Raw genomic sequence first — 27,070 nt, 5'->3', positions numbered from 1 at the left:
ATTGACAGAGGTGCATTTGCTGCACGACGTATAATTCAGTGCATTGAACTATAACCATTCATCATTAAAGGCTCTTTTTACAAATGGACATTGTTTACAATTTACCAATATCAGTGGTTATCTTATTTTTACACGTGCCAACAAATCAGTACTAAGATATACTATGTGTATCAGAAGTGTATGCCAATGAAAGTGCACAATAAAAGGACAGATTCCATATAGCCTTCTCAATGCAAACTTGACATCATCGAAATATATAATGTTGACTTAGACGCACCCACATCTATCCAAACAACTCAATTAAACACATTAGAAAAACCTGATTTAAATCTAAACTACAGATAAAGCATGAACCTTTAAATATAATGTGTATATATAGTAAATTTTGTGTGTTAATGATTAAATAATGCTGAGGGAACCCTTATCTAAATTAATAGGGGGAAAAGTCAGCCCAGGTCAACAAAATAGTATGTAATGTTTAATATTTGTATTATTTGCGCATTATTGTTTACATCTGTGCCGTCACTGCCTACTGTTGACGCTTGTGGAGTTACTTCATGCAATTTGTTCCATGAATGTAAACCCAGCCATAACAGATGTAAATATACAATTTAAACAAAATCAGATGTAGGCATTACATCAGAATTGGGTTCCAACCTGATAATAAAGAGAACTCTACAATTGGCACTATAGTTCTATCGCCATTTCTTGACACAACTCTTGCATTGCATCTTATTAGATTCTGCTGGTGTTTCTAACAAATCATATGAACAAGTGAATGAAGGAATTTGCTTCAAGCTGCATGCAGAGGCTCAAGGGGGATTTACAGTGCAGGCATGGCATTGGAATGGTTATTCACTAGATGAAATCAAAGGGTAGCAAAACAAGGAAAGTTGAAAGGTCAAGGTAGGTGTCTTACACCTACAATCAATTCCACCATCTCACAAGTATTTGACCTTGAAAAGTGTCCCCCTCAATTCCTTTCTGCCTCCACACAATAGGACCTCAGCATTAACACAAAAAAAGGGAAAAATGTGAGTAATGCGACTGAACTCGCCTGTAAACTCAAAACACATTCCATTGGATTTAGGCGCCAAGAGGGCGACGACTGGATGGAGGCAAAGCAGGTGTAGTACAACTGAATACTGTTGTTTTGATATCGGCACTGATTAACAAGTTACTCGCATTGCACCTTGACTATATGAATGCTTACATTTGCACCCTGCATCGCTGTCCGTGCGTGCAGCCAACTTTCCTGAAATCAAGGAATGTTAAGCGACGTTCACGTATTTTGCTCCGGTACCACCGCGTCTCGAATGACAGCAAGCTGAGCAACATGACAACCTGATTCCCCCGTTCCTTACCCCCACAGCGTCGTGCCACTTACCTGTGGTCACACAGCCCGTGGATGAATTAGCAGTTTTCAGGGAGCTCAGAGGCTCCCAGGCGAGATACAAAGCAACACATAAAAACACATTTTTATCCTGACCAGCCTCGTACAAGCTCCAAGTTCCCCCACAGAGAAGCCCATTCTGTCTCAGCAGGCTACTATTCGAAAGGGCGCCATCGTGTGGGTGGAAAAGAGTACAGCCCGCAACAGGTGGACTGATTGGGGGTTACAGGTTTGGACGATGCTATCAAGGACGTCTGAAAGTCACAGACATAAATGCCATAAAGCCAATTGGTCATTTCAGTCTATATGAGGAGACATATTATGCACTTTTTCAATGGCAGGGTTTTATGATAATAATAAAAAAGACCAAAACAAACTGTTTCAACACTTTTTGCACCACATAGGCCCACTGTATAATCGGTACAACACAATTTATTTTTGTATCTTTTGTAAGAGGGGAAGTAAAAATGAACAACTGTGGTAATAGAATACTGGAGGGCGGTATAGTCCAGGGACCACTCCGAATGTGGTCAGGGGTCGCTGTTGCCTATCCCTGACGTATGGTCTGAAATATGCAATGCAATTCCTTTTGCATTACGCAAAAAATAAAGAAAAAAATAAAAATAAAATAATAATAATAATAATAATAATAATAATAATAATAATAATAATAATAATAATAATAATAATAATAAACAAATGAGTTTTAAGATACCCTAACTGCAGCAAATTGTCAACACTTACAAAATGCAGTAAGTATTCCATACATGCTGTATTTGTTAGGGAAACATTTCTGCTTCTGACCAATGAATGGCAGCATTTCCCCAAATATCGTTCATACCGGTGACACTGCTACGAGTGTAGCGCTTCCGAGAGTTGACGATTTCTCATTTCAAATTAAGATAAGGGAAACCTGGGGCTGAAAATCTAACCTTTCCTTTCAGTTAGATGGCAGACGAGTAAAACAACAAGATACTGTATACTGTACTGTGTTTAATTGGTAAAATAAAGCTGATCTGAACACAGTTTTTCATATAATAAGCAATCTTCTTTAAATAAAGCTAGTATATTTTGGCGATTAGGACAAAAATGTACATAATAACAACAACAACAATAATAATAATAATAACAATAATAATAATAATAATACATGTGTTTGTCACTTACTTTATTCTGAAAATTTAAACGGATGTTTTACTGCCTTGTTAAATACATTGACAGATGATGTTGACCACCAGTGAGGGGCGCCATCAGAAATGCTCGTTTTGGGAGACAAGACCACCATTTTCACTGTTTGTTCATCATTGGCGAGTATTACTTATAAATTCGTGCGAGTATGTGGGGGAAGTTAAAAATTGACTGTAAACAATTTGTAGTCTCCATCGTGTCTATTTGGTCAGGTGCGCGGGATTCTTTCCATCTTAGCTAGGGAGAAGTAAACAATAAACCTATGGCAACCAGAGCTCAAAATGGAATTAGCTGAAACAATTAGCCACCATGGGTGACCTGAAAAGCGTAATTTTTAGCGACAGTACTTCACCAGTGTCCTCAGGACTCGACACGTAAAGTGACATCAGTGGTGGAGACGAGTTGCAGACCTGCACAAATCAGGGTGAAGTACAGCTTGCATCTATAAACTTTGGCGTTTTTTTGCAATTCGCATATAACATTACATTCTGTTTTTGTGGCCAAAAGGACTGTGCAGGTTGAGTGCATATCATGGCCACTGCACGTTTCCCCGGGAAGAATGTGGAGCCTGTGGACGCTAACTGGAGCGCACCGACGCTAGACAGACTTGTGTGCGTAAACGGGACGCCGTGGATCTTTTACCTGCTGGAGGAGTGTGTGGATAATGTGTGGGAGTACAGCAGCGTGGTGATCGGGCTCGTGTCTATGTTTTGCTTTCTGCTATCCACTTTGCCGTGAGTACATTTGTAGACTATCTATCTATCTATCTATCTATCTATCTATCTATCTATCTATCTATCTATCTATCTATCTATCAAACATTTTACATCAAGTAGGCTACCAGTGTACCACCTAAAATGTTCTAACATTTGCGTTTAGGACCTTCTACAGGTGAACAGGTTTATTTGAAATGTATGACGGTCATAATTGGGTGTAAAAAAGGAATGGTGAAACTGAAAAACATTTTCATCTCCACAATTTGTTACACGATATCGTCTGTATCTATAATGCTCAAGTTGTCTGCCTTATTTTGGTTTCCATCTCAGCCTGTCTCTCTACTAGTCAGGTCCATGAATCCTATCAGAATGGTAAAGTGGATGAAGCGTTGTCTTTTGGCTTCCTCTTCTTCCTCTTCAGTGGCGATGTCGCCAGCTTTGCGGGCTGCTACCTCACCAGCCAGCTGCCAATTCAGGTTAACACACACACCTGCTTTAAGCCTTCATCCACACATATTCACCATGGTTGGCACATTAAGTGCAGATGAAAGCCATGGCAACTAAACTCATGCGATTTGGGGGAGGCCACAGCATGTCACCTCCTCTGTCACTGCCCGGGTGGAGTTAAATTTATATGGCAGGCTGGTAAAGTTATATCGGTGTCCCAGTATTGGAGCATTTTAAAAGTACTGCCGTGGAGTGTCTGCACCAATACAGATTATGGTAACCATATTTGTACTTTTGTTTGAACGACGTTTGAAGTGGTACGGTAAAGATTTCGAATGGAAACATGAGCTGTTCCTTTCCTATCTCCATACTTGACTGACTATGGTTTCTTCTTTCTTATGTGGTCTTCACAGGTGGTCACGGTGGTTTTCTACATCTTTACAGATCTAATTCTCATCTCACAATTTATTTATTACAAAATAAAGAACAACTCAAGCAGAAGTAAGTGTGTTGATATTTTGTTTGAAATGGAGCTGCTAAGCAATCAATTGGAAGACCACAATAAATATACTGTAGATGTAGGACAATGTAACGCAAGGCAGCTTTATTGATATAGTGCATTTCATTCACATGGTAACACAATGTGCTTTGCATAACACTGGTGTCTGGCGGAATCCTTGTACTGCTGAAATTATCTCTTATCAGGAGACGGTTTGTTCAACCACTAATATTGCATCGTCAAAAAGAGCAAGCCATTTTCAACACTAAATTGATTTGTCAATTTGGAAAAAAAATAAAAATAATCGCTCAATTTCCTTAAATATTTACATATTTACTCCTGATGGCATTAAGATTATATTTTATTCAAATGTGACAGTACATGACTTCACTAATTAAGTCTCACGGAATTGTAATGTAAATGGTTTGTTTCCCATTTAACTTTCATGTGTCTCATCTTTGCATTGCATTTTATTGTGCCTGTGTTTAGAGAGCCCTGTGTTGAAATGGCTGTGCTTCCTGTGGTGTCTCAGTGCAACAATTCTCCTCCTGGTTTTACCCAAACTCATCATAGATGATATAAACACCAAAGAATCTCTCGTAGGTCCATGTTCAGAAATGGTACTCGTCATTACTGTCTAATAAGACTCTTTCATGTGTCTTTTACTGGAGAGCTACTAGTTCATATTGATCATCAACTAAAAATATGACATTTATAATCTATGGTTAGGTCTTAATTAAAACTAATTGATGGCCATTATTATTATTAATATTATTATTATTATTTGCTAGTCCTTAAAGTAAATGAGCATGAATGGGTGGATCTGTAGCAAAAGTGCATGTTTAATTGACATATCTAGAAAACAAGTTCAGGTGTTCTACTTGTATACATGATCGAAAATGTTTTTGTTAGTCATTTAGTTTCAGAGATTTGACGATACAATGAGTAGAATACAGATCTTACTATGTAGGGCTGCAAATAATGATTGTTCTAATAATCCATTTTTATTAATTTGATGATTTTTTTTTCTAATTTTAATTGATGAACTGGATTAAAACAACATTATTTTCTATCAGTTTATTCCAAAACAGGACATTATTTCAAATTGACAGTGCAGAAAATTCGCTAACAAATTGATGATGATTCAGTTTCTTGTTGGACATGTCTGGAAATAGGCGAGAACGATCATTTTCCAAAGTAAAAGCGGATGTTAGTAAATGCTTTATTTTGATTGGGAGGGGGGTGGGGATAGTCTACTTTTATTTAGGACTACAGAAATCTGAGAACATTACTGTTGAGAGGCTGAAATTCCATTTGGTCAATTTTAAGCCGAATAAGGTCTCTAAACGATTGATTGGTTGGTTAAGTTGATGATTCATTGCTGCATCTCTATTGTCAAGTTAAACACCATCAAAATAGTCATAGTGAACTTGCAGAGTTTTCATTGGACAACAACTTTGTGCTGTTTTTGTCAGCTAAAATAGGTGAAATGCATGAGATAGAAGTTAAGAGGGGTTTATGAAATGAATTTTTTCTCATTCTTATCAGGGACCAACTTCATCTAAGTCATTGGAAGTTTCTGGCTATATATGTGGATACCTGGCCACCATCTTCTACCTCTCATCCCGCTTCCCACAGCTCTATAAAAATGTAAGTGACACTTTCTTGGCATCAGCAATCTGTGCAGAGTTTCCCATGAAAAACCTTGGGGCTGGCTTACTCTCCCCAGACATAATTTCAAGGACTGCCTATTCATACATGGGACCAATGAGGAAGATTTTTTGTGTCAAAATGAGAACCAGGCTTTGGAAGACAATAGTGATGTTGTTCTGAAGAATCATCCTGGCTCAACCGTCCGTGTCTGTTAATAATTCGAGTCATCATCGTTCACTTTCGGAGAAACCTCGAGGCATGCGCGCCTCCATACCATTCAATGAGTAAATACAAACACAGTGCTCGTTCTTGTTATAGTTTTCATTAATCATTTTCAATACTTTGGGTTAAAATTGTTGCTACAACACTGAATTGAGTACAATCTTCAGGAATTTAGCATCATGTTTCCTATCAACATTTTAGCATAGAACATTTTTTTTTCCTGGGTTTGTAAATGTTTTTTTTTTCTGTTCTAGTTCCAACGGCAGTCGACCGAGGGCACCTCCTACCTGCTGTTTGCGCTGGCCATGATGGGCAATGGGACGTATGGGCTGAGCGTCATAGTGGTCCTACCCACACTGAAGGACTCGAAACAGAACTTCATCATTAAGCATCTGGCCTGGCTCGTCGGCAGTCTGGGAGTCTTAGTTCTAGACTTCTTTGTATCCTTCTAATCACAAATTGAAGTGCATGTCATCTGTTGACATTCTAGTCTTGTTAAGGTAATCTTCCATCTGTCAGAATGGTGCCGCATGACGTCAGAATAATTAACTCTTGAGAGGAGTGAATGTGCTGCCTGTTGATGAATTGAACATTGAATGCATCTTAATGAATGACTGAAAGAACCTTGACCTTTGTGACCTGCAGGTAACAATCCAGTTTGTTTTGTACAGGAAGAATGACTCTGCCAAAAGATATGCAACATTTGCTGCACTGGAAGCGGAACCTCTCCTTTGTGAGGAAGAGGAGCTATCAGTCTTGTAGCACACCTGAGCTTCCCCACCACCATTTTCTTTGTAGATTTTATTCTGTATCCATCCACATCTTTGTGACTTCATGCTGTTGACTGGAAAACCAGCAAACTGTGATAAAAGAAGGAAATGCTCAATTTCCAATGCTTAATTTAACTTTGACTTGATAGGGTAATAAATTTAGTAGGACGATGAACATTTCAGAAAATGGATGCCTGAATGCTTTTCAAATAATAATGCACACTTTGTCATTTGTAATATGTTTGTAAATGCTATACTGTAATGCTGAGTTTTTATTAAATTACATTTTGGCTTATAATAGCCTACAAGTATTTAAGATGTTTATTTTCATGTGCGCAGTAAAAGCAACGGTAACACTGAGCAATGAAATTATTTGCGTGAACAAAAATATGTAGTTATTTTACTTACACTGCCCACAGCATCTGACTGATGTTGGCTGAATAAGCAATAAAGTCATTTAATAAAATATCTGCTTTAGCTTCTTCTTGTGGATTTACCATAGCAAACAAAACAAGGTCTTGTGCAGTTTTATGAAGATGGGTGGTTGGGGTTGATTTGCACTACCATCATTCTGAAATGTTTCTAATATATTTGTAGCCACATGAGAAGGTCAAATATTACAAACAGTCACCATTATGAGCTCTTCTATATCACTGCCAACTTCAGCCACAGTATTGAGCAGATTGGTAAATTCCTCTCTGACCCTGTCAGTCAAAACTGAAAAATGTTATGGTTGGTAAATTTTGAAGAAGAAAAAAATCATGGAAATAAAAAAAGCCGCCGTCACAATGCAAATTTGTGGGTACCAAATTGCAAATATGCATCAACTGTAGTTTTAAGTTGTAATATCACCATTAACCTGATGACAGACATGGCAGTTGCTTTTACATTGCATTTTATACTGCCTTACATATAGGCAATTTTTTATTTATTGTGGATTTTGAATGATATGCAGGACAGACATTGTACCTCAATAATTACAATTTTGAGTGAATTTATTTTTATTGTATTTATTTTTTTGAAGGGGGGGGGGGGCACAAAATTAGCTCTTACACTTAACGTTGGCTTGCTGTTCAGCAGTTTAGTGCTGTGCTTGAATAGTATTTTTTTTTATGCAAGACAGCCCATTGCGCTGGGGGGAAATCAGTGTGTTTTGCTGTTTGCTTCAAACCCTTTGTTGTTGAGTTAGAATAGTGGATCTTTCATCTATTCATTGAGAAATGGAAATGAAATATAAGAGCACATAATTTACACATAGGTTACAGAATGCATGTATTATGTCCATATTTTTTAAAAATAATAATATTGGGGGTATTACACAAATTATACATGACAAGTGAACCTGTTTAATTTGCAAAAGAGTGAAAAATACTTACATTGTTTGTCTTTATGTCTGTTTGACTGTATTTCTACTACCCATCTCTAATCATTAATCACGATAAAGATTAGTGAAAAGATGGCAAAGCTAATCACTGATGATTTAATTAGAACAAAACATATATGCATGATTGCACTAATTTCCTAGGAATGTAAAGGCAAGCGCTTTCAGAGGGTGTGACACCTAAATGAATACAATTGAATGGATGAACATAACAGCGTACATAAAAGTACCACTCGTTCACGGGCTGCTTTTAATTGACATCTCTTACTACCAATAGGTGAACGGTATTTCTGTAGGGGCGGGTCTATGTAAATACTGTTTCCTCGCGGGGCGGGACTTCCCGTTTAGTTTAGTTTGGATGGCAGAGATCTACCGGGTTGACACGTAACTTAAGTTAAAGGTGCCATGCAGGCCTGTTTGGCGATTTCAGACTTAACTTTTTTCACACAACTTCTGTAGGTTAAATCAGAAAGAGAAAAACGCAACGAAGAGAAGGGGGCCAGTTTCGTGTTACATCTCTGGAAACGAAGAGTCGTCAGGGAAAATCTGCGCGGCCACTTTAGAAGTGAGACGAAAGACTGTTTACCGTGCGAAAGTAATGTTTACCTCAACTCATCACGCCTACGTGCAAATGTCTCTGGACTGAGGAGTGAGAGGTGAGATCGCGAGTTGAGTCGGGAAGTTTCCAGCAGCAGAGACGGAGCTTACTCGCTCAGGCGGCGGGGAGGGGCGCGGGTACAACATGGGAAACGGGGTGTGCTCGCGGAGGCAGCGGAGGATTTTCCAGGTTCTCCTGCTCCTCACGGTGGTCTGCGGAGTGATGTACGGCGGCATGGTGTCGTACGAGATGAACAAGGAGCTCAAGAGGACACAATCCATGGCACTCAAGTATCAGCAGCACCAAGAGTCACTGTCGGCTCAGCTTCAAGGTAAACACGGTGACGTGTTGACTCACTTTGCGCGTGACATGTTGTTGCACCACGCTCGGTTTAATAATTCCTTTTTGAGCTCGTTGTTTGTTTAGATCAAGCCAAGGGATGTCGCTAGTATTTGTCAAATGTGGGTTTGTGAAGGATTTTCTGTGAAACTTGACTTTGTGCCTATCCGATCAAATACAATTTGTAACTGAAGAATATCTCGAACTTGATTTCAAATCGGCATGAAGCATTTTAGTATACTTTTAAAATCAAAACCAGAAAAAGCTGTCGCATTTCGTTTTACCTGACATCACTCCCAGCTCCAACTCTGCAGCAACTACACGTACATGGCAGACTGCGGAAGATTAGACACAAATTATAGGCGCAAATAATGAAGTCAGTTGAATAGGAAAGCAACTCAACTGGAAGCATATGGGCCTACAGTTTTATGTTTTTCTAGTGCTCCACGCCCATCAATACTCATCTGTGTGCCATTTGGAACTTTTTAATAATAACAAACTTGAGTTCCATTCGGTGTGAGGCATTACAGTACACTACTAGACAGACAAAGTTGTCCCACTTCTTCTTACCTATTTTACTACAGCAAAAACTACATAGTGGACCACCATACGTAAAGCACCCGGATCTTAGAGATAGGTAAATTGTAGCGACTCAGCTGTAAGTACAGTGTACTCTAGTCTGATGGTTGATCACTGAAAGACAGGTCATGACCTTTATCCCGGGTGCTGTTTAATCTTGTGACTGACCAGATTAGGTTTTCGCAAAGAGCTCAACTGCCAGCTAAGTGGATTGTCTGTTTTTTACCCTCAGAGGTAGTGGGGTTTAATGCTAAATACACACACACGCACGCATGCACACACCACACTCACACACTTGTGTGTAGTCTATACTCTACAACCTAGACAATGCTATAAATCGCAAGCTAAGCCAAAAACATCTGCTACAGTTCATCAGCGCTAGCTAATATCATCTGAAGTTTAGCTTGTGATAATGAATTCCATCCATGTCACTACCAAAATATATGTCTGTGGCCTTAAACTAAGCAACATAAAAGTTAATTGATCAGTCCCTCAACAATCATGTTAACCGGTCTACACATTTGTTTTTTATCATCGTCCGGCCGACGTTCTGACTCTCTTGGAAGCAAATTGCCCCACGTAACATCTTCTTTTCGACTGAAACATCATACAATCAAACTAAGGTGGTAGAGAAGAAGACTAACATACTCGGAAATATGTGTTAGCTACTGTATATCATCAAACTAATATCATGTTAATTTATTTCTAATACCCTTAAACACAGTCAACTCAAGAATGTTGCACTTAGCTTGTTTTTGCTTTGGTGTTATTATGTCATTCGTTTAAAAATACGAGATGGTAAACGGACTTTCTTGGCCTGTATATTCATTCATTATGAATAAGAATATTTGTTGTTGTTTGTTTGTCTCTGAGTGGGCAGCCTTATTTGCTTTCGTTTCCATTTCAAGACAAAAGCCCATTTTACAGACTCTTTATGGCTTGGCACCGTGCCACAGGTTCTCCAAGTCCGGAAGGCCTAATAGAATGCTATGCCCATTAGGCCAACTCCAGCCGTAGCGTCGCTTCATTGATGGTGTGTAAATGGGGCAGCTCGTTCACTGGTATTGACACATTTCTGTTCCATTACAGAATGCTGAGTAGCTGTTAAGGAATACGTGAAAGCCATTTTAAAGTGGTATGATGACAAACTCGTTTTGTCAGATTTGGAAGGGATTTCATTTAAAAAGATAAAAAAGTGCTTCAAGTGTACCTGTTTTTCTTGTTTGCTTCCTGAGAACACACCAATGGAAGTTGTAACTGGAATAGGCCATTATCTTGCATAGCGCATTTGTATTCACATAGTGGAATTGATCATTCAGCATTTATACTGCTTGTGTAACTTGAGATCCATGGGTGACTGTTGATTGACGTTTTCTATGTCCTACATTTTAAGTTTACGAATGGGGATTAGCGGTACAGGCAATTTATAGAGGGAGTTTCAAAACAAACACACACACACACAGAAAAAACAAACAAGGAACTTTGTTCATTTCTAACATGGCCCATCTTGTCTTTCTTTTAACGCAAATTATACCAAAGCATTCAAACAACCAGTGCTGACCTCTTTGCGCTGTGATTGACAGCATTTGGGCTGTAAGCCACCAGCCCACTCAACAGATCCAATCATTGCCCTATCTATACCAGCAGACCTGTAAAGGTCATCTCCATAGAGTGCTGCCTTGTTTCACACTCCGCTAATGCACTTTCATCAGGCTGTATTGGAAATGAGTCTAAAACCTAGACAATGATTGCTGATTCTTCCACAACAGAGAACAGGACTGTGTCTGTGTGCATGTTGTAGAAGACATTTTATACTAGTAATTAATAGAGATGTAACAATATCAACATGTTATTATATCTTAACAGTGTAAAGGCCACGGCGCACTATTTTTACACTTACAGTATAGTTTTTAAAAAAGAAAAAGAAGGAAAAATGCTTTAGTGTGGAACATTAAGTGTCAAAATGGTAGTAACCTTTTGAAATAGGTCAACACAACTACAGAATGACAATGTCAATAATATTGGTTTCGTGGCAACTTGCTGCTTCTCTCTGTAGTCTAACTATTGTGCCCACCAACCTGTATCTATTGTTGATGATCCATCAAGTGGTACAAAATATAAACTTTCAATGCTAGTTCTTCAGCTTACCAATGTTTACTCTCATTTCTATACTTCCCATTTCAAAACATGCACGTATGATTGGCTTATCCGAATTTTGGAGGATAGTCTCATCTCGGTCTGTAGGAACTTGAGGTCAGTTTGTTACAGCAAAAGTACTAGTGGAGTGGTGTTCAACTTAAAAAAACTGAAAATCAAGTTAACGCCATCAATATTGATACAGACGCTCCCCAACTTACGAACGAGTTACGTTCCGAGCGATCGTTCGTAAGGTGAATTTGTTCGTAAGTTGCTTCAGTGCTATATTTTGTATTATAATTTATGTTTAAAGAGAATACGTACAGTACTGTACTGTACTACGTATGTTAGAGAGAGAGAGCGAGAGACACACACAGTATGTACATGTACGTAATAAGATAAATAAAATGAAGTTTAACTTACTTTTGGAAGATGTACTCGATGCTTAAGGAGAGGAGGAGGAGGAAGAGGAGAATTTTATATCATGAGAGGTTCTTCGTCGTCGCTGGAATGGGCTTCAAAAGTTACTTCCTCCTCCGTAACTTCAATGTAGGAAGAAGTTGAGGGTCGCGGAGAAGAAGATGAGGGTTGATGAGTATCTTCCTTGGAGGATTTACTAGAAACTGGCCGAAAGAAGCGATCTAACTACGATTGCACAGTTTTCTTCTTTTTTCATCATAAATGATGCGGTAGCACTGTATGGCATCACTCAATTGATTTGCAACCTTTGTGCAACGTTCAATATTTGGGTCTTTCTGCTCGAAGAGTGCGATGGCTTTATCTATGAGCGACAGGCGTTTCTTCTTCTTCCTCCTCCTCGACACGTTGCTGAGCCTCCAATGCTGGGTGAGCTCTCACAGCGCCAAGCGTCGGTATTAGCGGCGGAAAGAAGCACTACAGTACTCGGAAAAAGGTGCGCATTACAAAATCTAACTTACAGCATCTCTTTCCGAACATTTTTTGACATTCGCGCATGTGCGCAGACATGTTCGTATGTACCGTTGTTCGTAACTCGAATGTTCGTAAGTAGGGGAGCGTCTGTATTAATCAATACGAGTATAATCAAACGGATACTTTCATTTCAGTTTCTCTCCTTTTACTGATAAAGTGCATAATTTGGTTCACTAAAATGTTGTATTCTTGAGTCTGTTTCTTGAAATTGTTTTTCATGGGTCACCCCCCCCCCCCCCCCCCGCCCCCAGTACATAGCATCACTGATCACTGTATTGCAAATGTAATACTCTTGTTGTTATTGGCAAACTATTGTGTTGTGAGTCACTCTGTGATTAATTCCCCACCCTTCCAAGAAACAGGCACAAAAGGAAACTATATAACTATAGCTGCAAATGGTGTGTTTTCGTTTCCCGTGTATGTAATTGTGTCCATATAGTGCACTTGCGTCCATAAACATGCAGTGGCCATTGTGTTAGTTTTATGAAATCTGGGAAGCACTATCCCACAGTAGTGTGTTGTACTGTATGTCATACAAAACAAAGATAAATTCGATCAAAGTATTGTTTTTTTTTTTTTCCTATGCTCCTAATTCCTAAACTTGTACTCCAGGTCTAATGAAGGGCCAAAAGCATCTTCAGGATGGTCTTAAGTCTCCTAACTTAAAGATGTAAATTTTGTACTGTCAATGATCAATCAAAAATGCTTGCTTTAAAATGCTCACAATTGAACTTCTCTGCTTTGTCACCGGTTCCCAATGTTTCCCTCTTGTTGATCTTTTCACATTTGCAGTGGTGTATGAGCATCGGTCAAGATTGGAGAAGTCTCTTCAGAAGGAGAGGTTAGAGCACAAAAAGGCCAAAGAAGGTGAAACAATAGAATATTTGGTCTTGTCTCATTCAGATGTCACACAGACACTTTATGTGGAATTACCAAAACTGATGCTTAATTTGCCTTGTGTCGGCTTCAAAAGTCACGCTGTTCACTTTTGAAACAAGTTTGATATATTTTTTTTAAACAAACCTTTTTTTTCTGTTCCAGATTACCTGGTTTACAAACTTGAATCACAGCAGTCACTGAATAAGGAGAAGGTACAAGATTTTCCATTTTTTTCCAATTATACAGTCAAATATATTTATTTTGTGTCCGTCTGCTTCCCATTGTTCAATGTGTGTGGTGTGTCTCTAGCTGTTTCACTAGTAAGCCCGAACAATAAAGAGAAGTGTGTTTCTGCAACATTCTGTTTGTGTGCTCACACAGCAAGACTCCAGCAGCAAACTGAGCTCGCTACACGTGCAACATCAGATGCTCAAGGTTCGATTATACTTTGTCCCAACAAAACACTGAAATGTTCATGATATGAAATGAAGGAATGACCATATGGTTGCGCCTGTCTCTCAGAACCAGCACGAGGATCTGAAGAAGCAGTTTTATGATCTGCAGGAGCAGCATCAAGTGCAGGGAAATGATCACAGTCGCCTGCTCGATGAGCACAGAGAGCGCTACGACAAAATGCAGCAAGTCAAAGAAAGCGAGGTGGCCCAGCTTAAAGGTGCTCATTTTGGTCACTCAAATAATTGTAAAATATGAATGAATGGTTCGAGTTGATCTCAGTCTGTTTTCACACAGTTGCATTATTACACTTTCAATATTTATACTTTGTCTCCACCTTGTGACTTAACTGGGAACTACATTTAATCAGGAACCCAAATGATTAGGATGTTGATATAGCTCGTGGTTAGAATTATGCCTCACAGTTAGGATTTCGTAAATAAGTTGTGAAATGGATAAGTATAAATATGCAACACTTTATTTCTGTAAATCTCTGCAAGTGTTTTGGAATGCGTACTTCTACAACATTGCTAGGGCTACATTTGGTACACACTTCTAAAACAACAAATTTGCTCAAATTGTCTTAATTGTATTGCTACTTTTAATTATGTATCCCAACCTAAAAACACTAATCGTGATGATTTCTGTTAATAAGGTAGGAAATGTCAATATGATGCACAATTTCTATAAATCTCTGTGGTTACATTTTCAAATGGTCACTTCTACAGCATTCTTAGGAAAACGCAATATCCCACCACTGGTGATTTATTTTAACTCATTCACTCCCAGCCATTTTCACTGAAGCAAGCCCCTTCGCTCCCGGCTGTTTTACTGGATTTTGACAGATTTTGCAAGGCTCACAGAATATTGTGTTCTATTGCTACAAAAACATAGAACCAAAAGAAAGATTAGAGTCTCTTCATTCATTAAAAAGAAAATTATATTTACACCTCTTTCACTTTTGCAGCAATTAGCATTAGAATATATCTATGTTTCATCATTATTCACAAATCTGTTTAAAACTGTGCAGAAAATAGCTTTTTTTCAACGTGGTCCTGCTTGATCTCTTATACTCTACTGCCACCTGCTGGCTGTTTTTGTAATAACTACCATTGCTTCAACTGTTCTCTTCAGCTGCATCAAAGCCTTCTGTATGCTCTAGCATGAAAACAAACATAAAACACGTATAATTACGTTTTTGGGACACTGGTAATATTAAAACTAGAACGTATTTATACATTTTTGAGAGCAAATGAGTTAAGAATAGGCCCATGGGCTACTCTAGTGGTCCTTGGGTGCTACCTAATGCCTACATTTCCAGGGAAGAGATAGATAAATAAGCATTCACTGTAACAAAAAAATTGGCCAGTGTATAAATCATTTTAGGCGGAATTTGTAACACTTAAAATTTGTATTTAACCTACCCTTTGAGAAAACACCAATTTCTTGAAGCAGCCCAGGATAATATTGCACTATAGGAAATGCAATTAAGAATTCATGCTTTTTTTTTTTAAGCCTCCCTTTTCTACCTGCAGATAATGTATATAACCTCAGAGAGGAAAATAAGCAGCTAAGGAAAGCCCACCATGACATTCACGTGCAACTGCAGGATGCTCAGGTGAGTCTTAAGTTATTTATCAGACAGGCTGGTAAATACAGTCATGTATATGCTGTGTTGTGTAATAGATTTTAGACACTGGGATCTCAAAATAATTTAGTGGAAGGATAAAAATTAGTGCCATTTTATTCTGAATTTACGTGAGAATAGGCATTTTAGGTTGAATTAAATATTGCCTGTTGCATGTTTTGTCAGTTTTCATATGGTCTTCTTTGGTGAGCCTGTTATGGACATGTGTCTGCATCTATTGTATTGCACTTGTGTATTCAGGTGAGACATCAAGACCTGAAGACGTCACACGATCAGATCACACTGTCACTTGAAGACCACAAGAATGCGCTAGCGGCAGCTCAGGTAGGCTGACAGTTTAGTGGGGTTCATCCAACATGGGAACAACATAGTATGGAAATAAGACTTGTGCCTGCTGCTGTGTTAATAATAAATAAATACTAGTCTAAGCTTTCAACTGAAAAGCATTTTTTCTGCATCTGTATGTTTTACCTCTTGTGGTTTTGTGCCTGCTATTGTAGGCACAAGTTAATGAATACAAAGAGCTGAAGGAGTCTCTGAACAAGGCACCGAACTTGAGACAGTCCGAGCAAAACCCTGTGCTCCAGCAACCAGATCCCAAGTCCCAGCAGGCCTTCGTATTGGAGCAGCCAAATAAGGAGGTGCCTGTCCTGAAAGGAGATCACCATGATACTGCATCCAGGGTAATGTGAACGTTTTTTTCCTCTTGACTTACCCAAAAGAAATTCTGTTCACGTGAAAATTTTGTCTCAGTTGGACCAGCAAGAGGAAGAGGCCCACTCTCAGCCCAAGGTCCAGTCTCACCCCACCAGGTCGGAGAACATTTTGTCAGAAAAAGAAGAGGATGGAGATGCAGAGAGGAAGAGGGAGCTGGCTGAGGAGGAGATGGCCCAAGCAGGACAGCCTCAAAAGCTAGAGGAGGAGGACCCGGATCAACAGCAGGAGGAGCAGCAGGAGGAGGAGGAAGGCGAGCTAGAAGTGGAACAGCCAGATGAGAACGCCTTGGATAGCCAACATGTCAGAATAAGTTTGCTTATGTGAACAAGCCCAATTTTGAAAAACATTTAATTTGCTGTGTCTCATTTAATTACTACATTCAAATAAATGTAATTCATTTCTTGTCCAGAAAGAAGTCCAGCACCGGCAAGAGGCACACGGTCAGGTGGAGGGCCCCAAATCCGCTTACGAGCAGCAGCAGGAACAGCAGCGCCTGGAGGCTCAGAAGGCCGACGAGCGCCGGATGATCCAGATGCGACAGGACTCCCTGCAGACCCAGAGAGAGAGGCTACGGAGGGAGAGGGAGGCCAAGCTGAAGCAAGAGCAGGAGCGGGAGAAGCAGCAACATCAGGAGGCAGACCGACGGGAGCAACTGCTAAGAGAGGAGCAAAAAAGGTCAGATGAAATCACAGTCAGGTACATGCAGAGGAGTGACGTAAAGATAAATTCCAAATAAGGTCACAATAGGCATGTTTTTCCAGCAAATGAATACTTTTTAATTCGAAATGTGCCATTTCTAAGACATTCTTGTCATTTGTTTTCAGGAAGAAGGCCGAGTATGAAAATATGGACCATAATATAGACCAAGTGCATCTGAATGACAATAAAAAAGGTGAAACAGAGCATTTTTGCCATCTATGTGCCTGCAACCTTGAACTCATTTGCTTCAATCTTTTTTCCACAGAAAAACATTCTCTCTTTTTACACAATGACATGAAGGTGCCACGTCGTCAGCAGGTACTTTTTTGTCCTTTGTTTGCATGTGCACAACAGTGTTCATACACCACTTAAATCTACTTACTACAACCAAAATTTACAATAGCCCTCTGTAGAGCGCAGACCGCCTGATAATAGCATTGCATTTGCGTTTGGAAGCAGGTATGGTTTCCTTCTGGACTCAAAACATTAAATGGAAAACATAAATTCCTCCAGTAAAAGTAAAACAAATGTGGATCACTATTTTTATTTCTATGTCCATATGTTTGATATGCCCTGTTTCAGGCTGCTCTGAAGACTTTCCATTATTTCAATTTCAGAGCAAAATTTCCTGTAGGAAATGAGAAAAAAATCAAGTGAATTATCTGTTAACTTCATAAAAAATATATATTTTTAAGTAACGTTGGAGTTTATTCTCATAGTATACAGAGAAGTTACCTGGATATAGAAAACGCAAAATAAAAAGACTTATGAACATGTTTACCTACAGCTCTTTCAGTTAGCATCAGTTTGGTGTTTGTGCCTCAAGATTGTGAGGAGGAAATTAGAGCTAAAGCATTTCCCTGGTCAGTAAGAGACTTTTTCCTAGTCATGGGTCAGAAATTATTTCCAGAAGTTTTTTTGGGAATGTCGCATTACTACTTGATACTACAAATAGATTAGACCAGCTGTTCTTAACCTTGTTAGAGATACTGAAAGAAAAAAAAAAACATTCACTTTGACTCTACCTCAGGGTGTCATCGGCGGCGGTGAGCTGAACCCTGAGGATGACACCAACAACCAGGGAGAGGACGAGTTTGAAGAAGCAGAGGAAGACCAGTCACATCATCATGCTGCTGAGGATGAGGTGGTTGAGGATGAAGAAGAGGAGGAGGAGGAGCCGGCAGCACATGCCCAGCACGTAGATTCACACCAAGGCCACCAACATCCTGCTATAGAGGACGAGCTGGTGGTAAGTGAAGGCACTAAGAAGAAATGTAATATATCCAGTGAGGATTGACAGGATTGAGGCCAACACGATGAGGATGACATGTATGGAGGACCAAAACTGCCACAATTAAAAATAAACAAATTACTAAATAAATGAATAAAAGTGAAAATAAAAACGGATATAAAAAATATAATTCAAAAATTAAATTTAAAAAAATCATATATATATATATATATATATATATATATATATATATATAAATGGAAATAAATACAACAAATAGGGATATATATATATAAATAAATAAAAGTAAAAATAAATACAAAAATAAAAAACGACATTCAAAAAATAAAAATAAATGTTGAATGGCGAGACTTCCTAGTTCGCCGACCCACTCACTCGTTCATTGAAAGGCAGTTTCCAACAGCGGAGCCCAACCCAAGACACACTTAGAACGGCCCCCTCATTTGAATAACATTTCGACCTGGCAGACAGACCAGACCGTCTGCAGCATGAAATAAATAAATGTAAGAGCACAGCATTTTTATTTATTTATTGATATTTAATTCCATTTATATATTTATTTTTGTATTTATTTAGACATTTATTTTTGTATTTATTTTATTTTTTGAATCAGTTTTTGTATTTTTTTTTTAATTTATATTGACTTTTTTTTAAATTTAAGGATACATGTTTGTTTTTATTTCCATTTATATATTTTTAATTTAATTTTTGAAATATATATTTTTTTATATCTGTTATTATTTTCACTTTTAATCATTTATTTAGTCATTTATTTATTTTTAGTTTTGGTCCTCCATAGACATGATCCAAGTGTCCATATAACATCACGTTAGCGAACGTGTGTGTGTGTCTGTCCAGATTGCTGGAAATCCGGATCAGCAGGAAGACAATCTAGATGACCAGTACCAGGAGGAAGCAGAGGAGGAGGTGAGTGACACCATTATTTGTTGCGATAGTTTTAAGAATTCTGTCTTGTTAGTACCGTAATAGAATGTTGCTATTTTTGTAAGAGCTTGACTTAAAATGGAGTGCAGTACTGCAACCAGTAGGGGTGCTCTAGTTCACTCAATATCTTACTCTCAACGTCTTTGTTGTGAAATGTTTTATCCAATTGTTTTAATGCAACTATGTGAGTCAGTATTGTCGTGCCTCTCTGACCTTGAAGGCTCAGGATGACATTGCTGGTGGGGAAAAGAAGGAGCGGGAGGACCAAGTGGAGGAGGATGGAGAAGAGACATATAATGAGGAGAACATAGAACAGGTAAGTTACCCAGTGTATCCATTTTTTAGGTTGTTTGTACACATCACAGCCTACAAAAGATCATGTAGTATTTGTCCAGTATGGTCAATATACTGCTTCCAACTACTTAATCAAATGAAATTAAAAGAGGAAAATTCTCACAATTTTTATTGTGTGATACTTAGCAGTGAGTTCAATCAAAATCAATAAAATCCTTTATCGAACCAGAAAATAAACACACTAAGACATCACCGGTTGCAGCTGAGTTTAAACATAAAGTATTGCATGGAGCACTCTGGGGCAATAAGGAATTAAAATAATAATAATAATTAAAACCAAAAGAAAGGTCTTAGAGATTTGGAGGAGGAGAGAAAATAAGTTGGAAAAGAAGTTAGAGTGGCTTAATTCGGTGTGGATACAAACACAACCAAGGAGAGTAAAAAATGATATTGGGAAAAAAATTGCGTACAGAGTGCCGTGCATATTTTAATAAATTATTCAAATTAGGTGTCTTGCTCCTGCGGCTGGTCTTTTACATAAGTTCAATTAAACATCCTTGGCCACTGGAGAAGGAAATAGGGTCAGGCAGAATTTTTCATTTCATATACAATTTTGATGTTCCGTCTAATTGTGTGGATGGTAAGTATAGTGAAGCAATCTGTTCAAATGTAGTGTGGACATTGTCGACCTCCGGTTTTCCTACTAAATGTTTTGAAAATGTGCTTGTTAAGACACTAGTGACAATGACGTACACGTGTATGCAGGGACCACACAAGCAGGCGGCTCACGGCAAAGACACTGAGGAAGATAATTACGAGGAAGAGGAAGCTGAGGAAGAGGGGCCTGGTCGACAAAAGGGAACCAATCGACGGGCAGAGATGTGAATCTGACATAAACACTGAGAGGTTCTTCTTCCTCGTTCCCAAAAAGGAAGCTAACAGCCATCCAGTCAAGACTCCTAGAAGGACGATTGGGACAGGACGTCTGGAGTTGGCGAAGGCTTGTGCCGGAACTGATCCGCTTTCACTGTGCAATTGGACCGAATGTAAAGGGTGGAGATGGTTTTATATGCTGTACGATGTTGTTGTTTTTTTTTATATTCATGCCCTCTCTGTTTTAAATGCAAATAATGTATTTTCATTCAGATGACTGTAAAGTAAAAAAGGTAAAGTAGTACTGTATGTATAAAAAAAGAGAAACAGTCAAATGTCCATCTGGCATTCCAGTCAATCACTTGTTCTCTTATTTATTGTTGATTGACTGTGACGCCTCTTGACAATCATGCAAGGTGCAACTCAAAACTAAGCTCGTCACACCGACACGTGCCTTTCCGTACCTATGCCTCTTCTAAGACAATTTGTATTTGTGAATGCATAATATAGGGAAAGAGAGGTCAAAGTTAACATGTGAACTAGCAAATACTGCCTTATACAACTGTTCACTACACAACTATTTCAAATTGTCAACTCATGCAGTTTTCGTTACAATGTACAATAAAAACACATGCTGTCTGTTTGTATATTTTTCAACTGTATTTTAAGCAAAAGTGTGATTTAATGAATCATGTTTTGTCAATTCAATGTTTTGTGTTGAATAAAGATGATTTCAGTTGTATTTTGTTTGAGCTGGTAATTGGTTTCATAATTAGGTCATTTCACATTTTTCTTTTAAATAAACCTGCCAACAATACAGCCATGAGTTGTGGTATGATATTGTCATAAAAACACAATGTTTAACACATTGTCATAACATTTCGAAGGGTTCGTGAATGTGGCATATCAACTAAGTAATTTTTTCAGGAATTAAACCATTTATATCATGAGATGGTTTAGGCAAAAAATATATAATTTTTGCACACAAAAAAATGACTTGGGCAAATATTTTTTAAGAAGATGACAATATGGCATATTGCCTAAATACCAACATTAAGTAATGCAAAATGTGTCTTCTAATTGCTCACTGTAATTGAAATTCTGCTGTGACCAGGCTCCAGCTCCCAACTGTGATCACATTGCCTGCCCATGACATTAGCGGGAAAAAAACTGTAAAGTAAAACAGCTGTAGATGATTGATTACATTTTAAAACTACTCCCTGCTGATCACAAGCTCCTCTTCCTGACCCGAACCTTGTCTTCTGCATTTAATCGCCCCCACTGCAGCGCTAATGGTCTCTCCCCCACCAACATGGAGACGTTATTCTTTGCTCACACACACAGATAAAACATGCACACTTAAACCCATGCCAATGAGGCATGTAAGTGGTAGTTTGGGTCTGCTTTAATGATCTTTAATAAGGCAACTTGATGCATAAGTAGATTGGCTGTACTCATGCAGTACAGTACAGCATCATTTTTGGTGGACTATCAGAGAACAAGGGTTAATGTTTTTAATATTACCATGAATAATTAATCCCAGCACGGTGAAGCATGTACACAGGCATGTTCAATGGTATGTAATTCGCCATTCCATTATCGTCAGTAAGACTAAGACACAATTTAACCCTGGAGAACCCACGGGGTCAAATTTGGCCCCTATAAATTCTGCTACTTAAATAACGAAGACCTTTTTTTTCTTTTTTTTTTTACAAATTTAACTTCAAAAGTCCAGAGTGCCACTTCTGACCCCTGCATGGGGCCATCTAGTGGATGAATATTGCACTTACATAAACCAGAGTGGCGGTGACAAGATGGCTAAAATGCAACAAATAAAACAAAAAAAGTATATTGTTCAATGTAGCTGTATATTTGATTGATTATTTTCTTAAATTCTAAATAGTTTACTGACAGTTTTTGTTATTCAGATTTTTCGAAATGATACCCCTAAATCCCAAAGGGTCAAATTTCGCCCTAATTCTAAATTAGGGAATAAATTGAAAAAAACATTGAAAAAACATATATTTTGGTGTTCAGTGAATTTATAGCAGTCATTTAATGTATAATTCATAATTTTCCAAAGAAGAAAAGGGTTCTTGGGTTCTCCAGGGTTAAACAAGACGCGACCATAACTGGTTAATCTTTCAACAAACTGCCTACCAGTGTATTTTAAGTATGGTGGTTTTGGCAATAGTTTTGGCACGCTTAAGGTAAAAAAAAAAAATAAAATAAAATAAATAAATAAATAAAAATCCCCCTTTCTCCTCTGAGTTGACGTGACTCCGCACAGCATGTATCCATCCCTGGAAAATGTCACAAAATGTTGCACATCCTTGTGATTTGTAGGAAGTGTAGTCCAGCATGGAGATGGTCTTCTGGTAGCATCGGGACTCCGTCCAGGATCTCCAGATTTGGCAAGCAGGAGAACACACTGCATGAAGGAGTGGGAGAAGAGGGCATGATTGGTGCATGCACTGACAAAAATATTACTAGGACACCACGGCTGGACTGGCCATGTGGGCTAGTGTCTGTTTGGTACAAAGTGGTGCTTTTTTTTTTTCACCCTTCCATTTTTCCATTCACTGTTAGACAGCAAACTAAACCAATCAATATCAGTTGTAAAGATATGTGTTAGTCAGGGGTGATCAGGAGCCAAGTGTGAGTACACATTTTATAAGAATATATCATTAGAATTGAACGGTTGGTTCTTATATGTCAATGTCAATTGTGTTCATTATTTTCACACTATAGCAACCAAACATAACATACCATCTGCATTCATTGTTTCATGAAATAAACATATAAGCACATGTATCCGGAGGAAGAAGAAGAAGAAGCAGAAAAAGAAGAAGAAGAAAGAATACGATTTGAATGGACTACAACGGTGTTAGCTCTGACTGGCCGTTAGCTAACAAACGAAAATAAGGGATAAACGTGTATTACAAGCCAAGCACACTTAATCTCAGCAAAATGTTTACTTAGCCCTGGAGAACCCAAGAACCATTTTCTCCCTTGGAAAATTATGAATTATACATTAAATGACTGCTATAAGTTCACTGAACACCAAATTATATGTTTTTTCCATTTTAACCCTTGTTTTTTGAACTAGCTCAGAGTTGCTAATTTATCAAAATATATATATAAAACATAGGCATTCTGCAACATGATATGAAATAAATTAACAAAAAAAACACAATTTTACCATCTGATGGTTTGCTGAGAAGATGGTTTTGTTTGGATTGATTTCCAGCGCAACAAAACAGCATGTTGTCAGCCATCTTGTCACCACCACTCTGGCTCATGTAAGTGCAAGATTCATCTACTAGATGGCCCCATGCAGGGGTCAGAAGTGGCACAATGGACTTTTGAAGTTAAATTTGTAAAAAAAAAAAAAAACAACTTTATTTGAGTAGCAGAATTTATAGGGGCCAAATTTGACCCCGTGGGTTCTCCAGGGTTAGACTTGATCCTTCTTGTATTATGAGTGTGTTGGCTAAGGTTCTTGACGTGTGCATTTTATTTCATGAAACCCTAACTGTAGCTTGCATGACAAACAATGAGGACAGCTAAAGGGCTTAATGAGGACACAGACAGAAATTGAAATGCCTGAATTGAGTAAATAAATCCTCCAGATCACCATATGAGGTCACGATAATAGATTGTAAAATGAGTTGGGTTTTATTTTGTTTTTGTTTTTTTTAGCTTCCCACCGTGCGCGGTAGTCCTGAGAGAAGGTGACTGGGTTGAGGCTCAAGTTTAGGGATCGCACAGGACTGTTCCTCAATGCGTCCAATCCTGCCAGGGAGCTGATGGCGTTCTCGGACAAGCAAAGTTGTTCCACGGCCGGAAGTTTTGGCAACTGGCGTAAAGACACCAGATGGTTCCGATGCAGGTTTAGTATCCTGCACCTGAAAATAGCAGAAGCAAAGTGTTAGTTGCTTTATTTTGTACGAGGTTCTTATGGAGAAAGGAAGTGATGCTCTTCTTGACCTTGGCAGACGGACAGAACTCAGGTTGCTGAGGGAGTTGTTGACCAACTGTAGTTGCTCCACGCGGATCAACCTGCGGAGTATGCGGAGAAAGTTTTCTTTCTGGAAAGCGTCGCCCAAATCCTGGTAGGAAAGATTCAGCTCCTTTTGGGAGGAGGCAGAAGTTAGAAGGAAATAACTTATCTTTAGCTCTGTCACACATAACAAAAATGTCATAATTCACCAGACAGTTTTCCCAATTCTCTTGTCTTCTCTCTTCCCAACTCTGCCCCTCCTCCTCCTCCTCCCTCCTCCTCTTCCTCTTCCATCTCTCCACACAGGCCGAATCCGCCAGTCTTTGAAAGAGCTCCTCATCAGATGGCCCTTTGGGTGACATCAGATATCTTTTTTTATGTCATCATCTGCCGATCTGATTCTAAAAACAGTGACTGTTAGAACAGTTGATCCAATGTCAGCTTCTCCAAGTTGGCTGAGCAAGAGGCTTGGTATATAATTGAATTTAATTGCGCCAGCTGACAAATCATAACCAACCTCAGCTACAGATAAAACACTCGCAATCCTTTCGATAATTAATAAAAACACATAGGACCTGTTTTGATTTGTATTTCCGTTTGAGCCACTGTACAAAAGGGGGACAGTGACATTAAATATTCACTAGTCGCAATACTGTATTAGTCAGATACACCTTCAAAATAATAATGATCTCCAGGGATGTGCCAAAAAAAAATCTATTCTCATAAGAATCGCGATTCTCATTTAGTATGATTCAGAATCTATTTTAAATGTCCCAAAATCGATTTTATTTAAATTATTTTACACTGTCTTCCCTTTGTTTGTGCGTGCCTTTATTGGGAGTGCTGTTCATATGGTACCCAATTTGGCCACTTAGGAGCAGTGTGGTTCCACGCGGTCTGATACACTGTTAAGTTGTAGCCACATTAGAGAGTAGAAGGAAAAAGTCACAATCAAGTTATTCCAATTAAAGTTGTTTTTTTTGCAGTGTGGAGACATTCTTTTGAGTGATAAAAGTGTCATGAGTAGCGCACTAGTTAGCATTAGCGAGTCAGACTGGAGTAGATCATTACGATTCCTTGAACATCTATAAATTGAAGCAAAAATCATTGTCAATCAAATCATTTTGAATCAAAAATTGTTCTTAATCGAATCGCATACCCAAAAATCGCAATCGACTCGAAACGTGAGACATTCAAAGATTCCCACCCCTAACGATCTCATTTTGATGCAATGCAGGTTATGTCCTACTGAGGCACACCTTCTCGGACCCTGGGGCAGGTCAGCTGATCTCCGGTGAGGTCACACTGCGGCAGGTGATGCCACGAAGCAAACCGGAAGCGGCTGGCTGGAAGCTGTGAGCAAAGGAGAAAAGCGTGTGGTGGGTGAGGCATGAAATGACTCAACAAAGTTGTCCTCAAATCAGGAATGTGACAGTTATGATTCTTCATCAAGTTAAATATTTTACAAGAAGTTTCATTTAGCGTTACTGTAAATTTTCCGCTTAAAAGACAAGAATGTTACGCCCAAAAGGTTGATGACAAAGAGTAAAAACTGACACACACAAAAAGTGCCAAGCATTTTATTCTCGTTTTCTCACAAAATGGAATCAAACTGCCTTCATTGATCTGATGCCAGCTGGGACATAATGGTGTAAAGAAGGGGGGGGGCAGTAGAAAATGGGGGGATGCTGGTGTAATGGCACACAGCAGTTTAATAAAGCATAAATGGCCATTAGCGCAGCAATGTGCTTGTTACCTGATGTTACCTCAGTCGAAATGTTCAGTCAGTGTGACTTTACTTTGGTTGATGATACATACGGCAACTTCTTACACTGCTGCCCTATTAAACTAAATAATAGGGTATGTTGATCTGTTTTCTGATTTATTATCTCAGCTGGGTAGCACAGTGATTAGCGGTTAGCACATCTGCCTCACAGTGGAGTAGTCCTCGGTTCAAATATCTCAGCACCCCTAACATATAACTAGTGTTCATTATAACTGATGTATTTGAGTCAGACATAATTTTATTCCCTTTTATTAATACTGAAAAATGTGTTTTATATCAACACTGGCTGGTGAGCATGTACAGAAAATGCACTGTAATGGCTTGTACGTTCGCTCTGTTCATTTGTAATCCAAATGAGTTTAGCCTCTTAGACCCCGGAGTAAGGTGGCCTTTAAAGAACAAAACGTTTTTGACCGAGCACTTTCTTGTAAAACTTTAAAATTCTTATGAGGTAGTAAATTCTCAGTAATAGGAGGTGTGCTATCATAATATGCAAACGTGTGATTATCCAATCCATTCCGGTTCCAATGCTATAAAATGTGGAAACATTTGGCTTGGTGGTTAATGGAATGCTTTGTCGCTCCCTCACTGACCTTTTCAACCTCCTCGTCCTCATGTAACTCGACACTATCCTCTATTGCATACACAG

The 27,070-nt window shown here is 38.7% G+C and overlaps 4 protein-coding genes across 6 annotated transcripts in view; 2 read left to right on the top strand and 2 right to left on the bottom strand.

The window, feature by feature from the left end:
* The window catches only part of veph1 (ventricular zone expressed PH domain-containing 1), a 59,252-nt gene extending 57,721 nt beyond the window's left edge, over nt 1–1,531 (bottom strand). For both annotated transcript variants that reach the window (XM_077566107.1, XM_077566106.1), the window contains exon 1: nt 1,388–1,531. The gene's annotated coding sequence lies outside the window, so the exon portion shown is untranslated. The remainder of the gene's footprint in view (nt 1–1,387) is intronic.
* A 1,061-nt stretch (nt 1,532–2,592) lies between these two features.
* On the top strand, nt 2,593–7,342 carry LOC144052716 (lysosomal amino acid transporter 1 homolog). Its single transcript, XM_077567018.1, has 8 exons — nt 2,593–3,005; nt 3,089–3,315; nt 3,644–3,773; nt 4,158–4,245; nt 4,733–4,842; nt 5,792–5,893; nt 6,373–6,558; nt 6,764–7,342. Exons 2-8 carry the CDS (start codon nt 3,113–3,115, stop codon nt 6,878–6,880), a joined length of 936 nt encoding a protein of 311 aa, XP_077423144.1. The 5' UTR covers nt 2,593–3,005; nt 3,089–3,112; the 3' UTR covers nt 6,881–7,342.
* Nucleotides 7,343–8,628: 1,286 nt separating this feature from the next.
* Nucleotides 8,629–21,374, top strand: golim4a (golgi integral membrane protein 4a). 2 transcript variants are annotated; one of them, XM_077566558.1, is made up of 16 exons: nt 8,629–9,198; nt 13,665–13,739; nt 13,914–13,963; nt 14,133–14,186; nt 14,274–14,424; nt 15,740–15,822; nt 16,093–16,176; nt 16,353–16,535; nt 16,606–16,869; nt 16,979–17,244; nt 17,394–17,461; nt 17,534–17,586; nt 18,299–18,517; nt 19,379–19,447; nt 19,686–19,781; nt 20,525–21,374. In XM_077566558.1, the coding sequence occupies exons 1-16, from the start codon at nt 9,012–9,014 to the stop codon at nt 20,642–20,644; spliced, it is 2,022 nt and encodes a 673-aa protein (XP_077422684.1). In that variant the 5' UTR covers nt 8,629–9,011; the 3' UTR covers nt 20,645–21,374. The 2 variants fall into 2 exon arrangements, with proteins under 2 accessions (XP_077422684.1, XP_077422685.1); XM_077566559.1 differs by lacking the exon at nt 8,629–9,198 and having other exon boundaries at nt 14,061–14,186.
* Nucleotides 21,375–22,540: 1,166 nt separating this feature from the next.
* LOC144052717 (acidic leucine-rich nuclear phosphoprotein 32-related protein) lies at nt 22,541–24,852 on the bottom strand. The gene is made up of 3 exons (XM_077567020.1): nt 24,623–24,852; nt 24,343–24,540; nt 22,541–23,063 (listed from the first exon to the last, which is right to left on the bottom strand). Exons 1-3 carry the CDS (start codon nt 24,835–24,837, stop codon nt 22,946–22,948), a joined length of 531 nt encoding a protein of 176 aa, XP_077423146.1. The 5' UTR covers nt 24,838–24,852; the 3' UTR covers nt 22,541–22,945.
* Nucleotides 24,853–27,070: the final 2,218 nt, after the last annotated feature.

This window comes from Vanacampus margaritifer, chromosome 5, assembly GCF_051991255.1.
Source record: "Vanacampus margaritifer isolate UIUO_Vmar chromosome 5, RoL_Vmar_1.0, whole genome shotgun sequence".
In the NCBI taxonomy this organism is placed as follows: domain Eukaryota; kingdom Metazoa; phylum Chordata; class Actinopteri; order Syngnathiformes; family Syngnathidae; genus Vanacampus; species Vanacampus margaritifer.
This window is presented reverse-complemented; position numbering and strand designations above follow the sequence as displayed.